Source organism: Pelophylax lessonae (genome assembly GCF_965119305.1).
Source record: "Pelophylax lessonae genome assembly, chromosome: 2".
NCBI lineage: Eukaryota > Metazoa > Chordata > Amphibia > Anura > Ranidae > Pelophylax > Pelophylax lessonae.
The window spans coordinates 212,458,550-212,463,485 of NC_138769.1; the positions used below are offsets into that span (position 1 = coordinate 212,458,550).

Consider the following 4,936-nt stretch of genomic DNA (forward strand, 5'->3'; position numbering starts at 1 on the left):
CCTCCAGCATTGTTTCTGTTTCTTTTTGCTGGAGACTGCCATTTTGCTGAATCTCAGAGCCCCTGAGCAGCAGTAAATCTTTAGGCTGTTAGCAGATTGGCCTCTACATTTTTGGCACAGTGCTGACAAGTAATGTAAAGAGCAACTGAGCATCTGAACAGCAGGGTGAGACAAGTGTTTATCTGGGTTTTAAACCGTATAGGCAATCATTTTTTATGATTTACATAGCTATACCTGCCAAAAGGTCCAATATGAAGTGATCTTGCAGGAAATAATTTTGTGAGGCTCTACTTTAAAATGGTGATGGATGTCGGCTCCTAACAACTGACTCTATGGTACGTCTCCAATTAAATCAATGGGGCACAAAATTGTGCTGCATCGCACCAAAGTAGTACAGGACCCTTCTCCAAAATCGTGCCATGCTGAATTGCATTGATGTGAATGGGCACCATTGAAAACAATGTGATTTCTAATGTGAACCCGGATTCAGGGTTTACATCTACTTGAAGTCCGCCTCACCTTAACCATTCTTATTCATGGCAAGAAAGACATACTTTTTTACATTGATTTGCTGGCATCGACATGTTTCCTGGCATATGGATTGTGATTTTTAATTATAGACTTCATTTAAATCAGTGTTATTGATAAATAATATACCCTTCTGGCACAAAGAGTTGCACACATATTTAAAGTTACACTAAAGGCGCATGTAATTTTTAAAATAAAAAAAAGAGGTTAAACTTACTAACTCTGTGCAATAATATTCCACAGAAAGATTGTTCCCTCCTCTTCTGGCACTTTTTCCAGTGCCACCTTTAACAAGCCAGATGCTAAGGAGGCACCCAAGCATGTGCGTGTCCATAGACACACACAGCGCTGGTAAGCCAGCCTCTGTTCCCTCCTCACAGGAGTTGGACTGATGGCAGCAGTGGCCCTATGGCTCAACTGTAAAAGTAGGAAGTGAAGGGAGCGGTGCTAAAGCTGGAGACTATACTGGAGATGTGACGTTGAGCCAGGTAAGTGTTTAGGGACACAAGAAGGGTAGAAAAGTTAGTGGGGTGTTTTTACCTTAAAGAGAAGCTCCAGTCTCCTATGTAAAGATTAAAAGTCAGTAGCTACAAAAACTGTAACTACTAACTTTTAATATACAGCCACTCACCTGTTCCACCATTCAGAGTTGTGTTCGGCCCAGCCATTTTCACCCTGTGTCCTCTCTCCCCAGAGCTGGCATCTTTACTATGGGCACCAGGCTGTGACAGCTTGCAGCTTCACAGCGGGATGCCAATGCACATGCGCGAGCGGCTTTGCGCACTGTGAATGGTCCCACAGTCCTCTGGGACCTGTCATGTGTCCCAGAAGACTGAGGGAGGGAGGGGGGGGGGCACTTCTGCCTCCGAACACCTAGACCAGGGGTCTTCAAACTATGGCCCTCCAGTTGTTCAGGAACTGCAATTCCCATCATGCCTAGATATGTCTGTGAATAGAGTTTTACAATGCCTCATGGGATGTTTAGTTCCGCAAGAGCTGGAGGACCGTAGTTTGAGGATCCCTGACCTAGGCAGTCAGCAGCTGCAATATTATTTGTAGCTGCTAACTTTTATTTTTATTTTTTTAAAGAAGAGCTCCACCCAAAAGGGAAAGTTCTGCTTCAAGGCCTCCTGCTCAGCTCCTGTTTGTGAAATGGAGCTTTTGGGGAGGAGGGGAGGGGGGAGCGGGTACCTGATTTTGACAGGCCTTAAAGCGTAACTTTGCCTTTTGGGTGGAGCTCTGCTTCAGTCTGGGCAAAAAACTAAAGTCAGCAACTACAAATATTGCTGCTGCTGACTTTTAATATAAGAACACTTACCTGTCCAGGGATCCAGTGCTGTCCTCACCCAGGCAAGTTCTTCACTAGCCTTTAGGTTCCTGGCGTCTGCATCCTAACTCTGAGCAGTTTGCTATTCAGCGTTTGGCTCTTCACAGGGGAGAAGGGGAGAGAGAAATTAGGTATCCGCTCCCCCCCACCCCAAAAAAAAAAACAAATAACAAGCCAAATGTGGGGGTGGAGGGGGGGATGAGGACTTAAAGTCGAACTTCTCCTTTTAGGTGGATCTCCGTTTTAATGCAGAGAATGCATTAAGGTAAAAAAAAAAATGTGGTCTTAAGTACCACTGTAAGCTTTGCCTATCTACTATCCAGCTCTACTTTCTAGTATGGCAAAGAGAACACAGAATAAGACTGCATATTCTGGATGTGCTGCAACCCAGGCATGTGTGCTTATTGAAACCTATGCAAAGTCCTCTTTCCCATAACTATACTGTGTAAGCTCTAACGAGCAGGGCCCTCTGATTCCTCCTGCATTGAATTGTATTGTAATTGTACTGTTTGCCCAAACATGGTAAAGCACTGCAAAAACTGCAAATTATATAAATCCTGTATAATAATAATCATAATAATAATTACAAATAAGAACCAAAACTCGCTTGCCCAACTCAGTCACAATACAATTATACTATATATATCTATGTATATATATATATATATATATATATATATATATATATATATATATATATATATATATACACTGCTGTATTTTGGCCTAGGCCAACAAGGCCCAGGCCTAGGGCGGCAGTTTGCAGGGGGGCAGCAAAGAAACTGCCCCCCCTCCACCTGAGTCTCTATTGGCCACTGGTTGCTAGAGCCACCTCTCTCATTCCCCCCTCTCTCTCAACCCCCTCTCTCTCACTCTCATCCCCCCTCTCTCTCACCGCCCCTCTCTCTCTCTCACCCCCCTTCTCTCTCTCTCTCACCCCCCCTCTCTCTCTCTCTCACCCCCCCTCTCTCTCTCTCACCCCTCTTCTCTCTCTCTCTCACCCCTCTTCTCTCTATCTTTCACCCCTCTTCTCTCTCTCTCTCTCTAACCCCTCTTCTCTATCTCTCTCACCCCTCCTGTCTCTCTACCCTCCTCTATCTCTCTCTCATCCCCCCTCTCGCTCTCTCTCTGTCTCTCTCTCTCTAATCCCCCCTTTCTTGCTCTCTCACTCCCCTCTCTCTCAACCCCCCTCATTCTCTCTCATCCCCCCCTCACCCACCCCCCTCTCTCTCTCCCTCCCTCACCCACCCCCTCTCTCGTGAGATCTCAGGGGTTCATGCTGGGACTTGTAGTCCTTCAATTTTGGAGGGAGCCACATCCATTAAAAGAGAAGGAGCCCAATTTTAGTCTTGCCTAGGGCAGCACAAAACCAAAATACACCACTGTATATCTATCTATCTATCTATCTATCTATCTATCTATCTATCTATCTATCTATCTATCTATCTATCTATCTATCTATCTATCTATCTATCTATCTATCTATCTGTCTATATATATATATATATATATATATATAGCATCAACCTATGGAAATAAAGGCTAATGTGCTCCAGTGAATCTCTGGCAGAGTGCCTTTCCTTGTGCTCCACCCTTACAGATGGCCATTCATATATTTTTTCAATGAAGCATACTTGTTGCTCTTTCTCAGTTTTTATCAATCACTTTTGCAGCAGTCAGTCTCCAGTGTGTACATAAAATAAGTACCTAAAACTGACAATAAAAAATGGATGTACTTGCGCGCTGCTACGGTATGTTGTGCTATCGAGTGCTATAAGACTACAAAACTACAAACTTACAAAGCGGATCGCTCACACCTAATAAACATTCTCTAAATGTGTATCAATGTGCAAAATGATATTAAAAAGGGGTGCCTCGCTTCTTAATGCTAATGTGCTAGTATCCCTTTAAATCTGTTTACATAGCAATTTTCAGAATCAGCATATCCTATCAAACCATATATAAAATAAGTACCTAAAACGGATTCTATTTAACCTTCTCCTATTGCAAATCTCCACTTTTTTTTATTTTTTTATTGCCAGTAACAAATATTAATATCCATCTACAATCTGATTTTTTTTTTATAATGTAGCATTATATATTAATTATAAGCAAAAGGTTTATGTTTACTTGAATATTTATTTACTGAAGGTCCTTCCAACATAACATGGCATCTCTTTTTTTTTTTTTTAAATCCTATACATTGCAAATAAACAGTAATCTGACTACACTGATGTTCTTTGTCAGTTTGAGCTCAACAGCCTAGATGGATTATACAGATAGTTTCTACAGGATCAACATGGATTAAGCCATGTGCACAGAGAAAAACAGATCCCAATTTTTACTGACAATACTAAGATATGCATATGTTATAAATATCTGCGTTTAAGGTAAAAATATTAAAGTTAAATACTTATAATTTCATAAGTATTGCAATAATAATGAAACTATATTACGCACCTGAAATGCCAGCTCCTATGACAACCACGTCGTATTTGTTGCTCATGGTGGAACTATTTTCTTTTCTTTTTCTTTTTTTTTTTTGTCTCTGGATTTGCTCTGTTATTCCTCTGCAGCTAACCTGATGCTGGAGAACTGAGTGAAGCTTCCAAGGATCTCCCCTTATCAGCTGTCAGCAGCTCAATCTTCCAAGAGGTGGTTTTATTCTTCCCATTGCACTGCCTCTAGACTCCACCTTCTGCCTCCCTGATGTTGCAAGTGAAATTATCCTCTTAGAATAAAAACCTAGCTCAAACCTCTTGTGCTGAGCAAACACCAGGCTGCTTTAGGCACAATCTATTTGGCTAATCAAATCCTTTGCAGAAAACTCCCTCAAGTGGTGAAAGCTGAATAAATCTCAAAATGACATACCATAAATAAAGCAAGGTATTACATGTCAAAATGTAGATGGCAGCAGATTTTTAAATTATAAGGATAAATATAGAATATATATATATATATATATATATATATATATATATATATATATATAATAAAATAGAGAATATTTAAAAAAAAATCCAATATATGTAACTGAATTCTAATGGATGTATTTAATAAAATGCTTTACTTTTTTTTTTT

At 40.6% G+C, this 4,936-nt stretch overlaps 1 protein-coding gene across 1 annotated transcript in view; it reads right to left on the bottom strand.

Moving 5' to 3' along the window:
* The window catches only part of LOC309547667 (amine oxidase [flavin-containing]-like), a 171,931-nt gene extending 167,357 nt beyond the window's left edge, over window positions 1–4,574 (bottom strand). The window contains exon 1 of the mRNA XM_082247562.1: window positions 4,316–4,574. Coding sequence (XP_082103688.1) covers window positions 4,316–4,361 — 46 coding nt within the window. The 5' untranslated portion in view covers window positions 4,362–4,574. The remainder of the gene's footprint in view (window positions 1–4,315) is intronic.
* Between the last annotated feature and the right edge of the window lie 362 nt (window positions 4,575–4,936).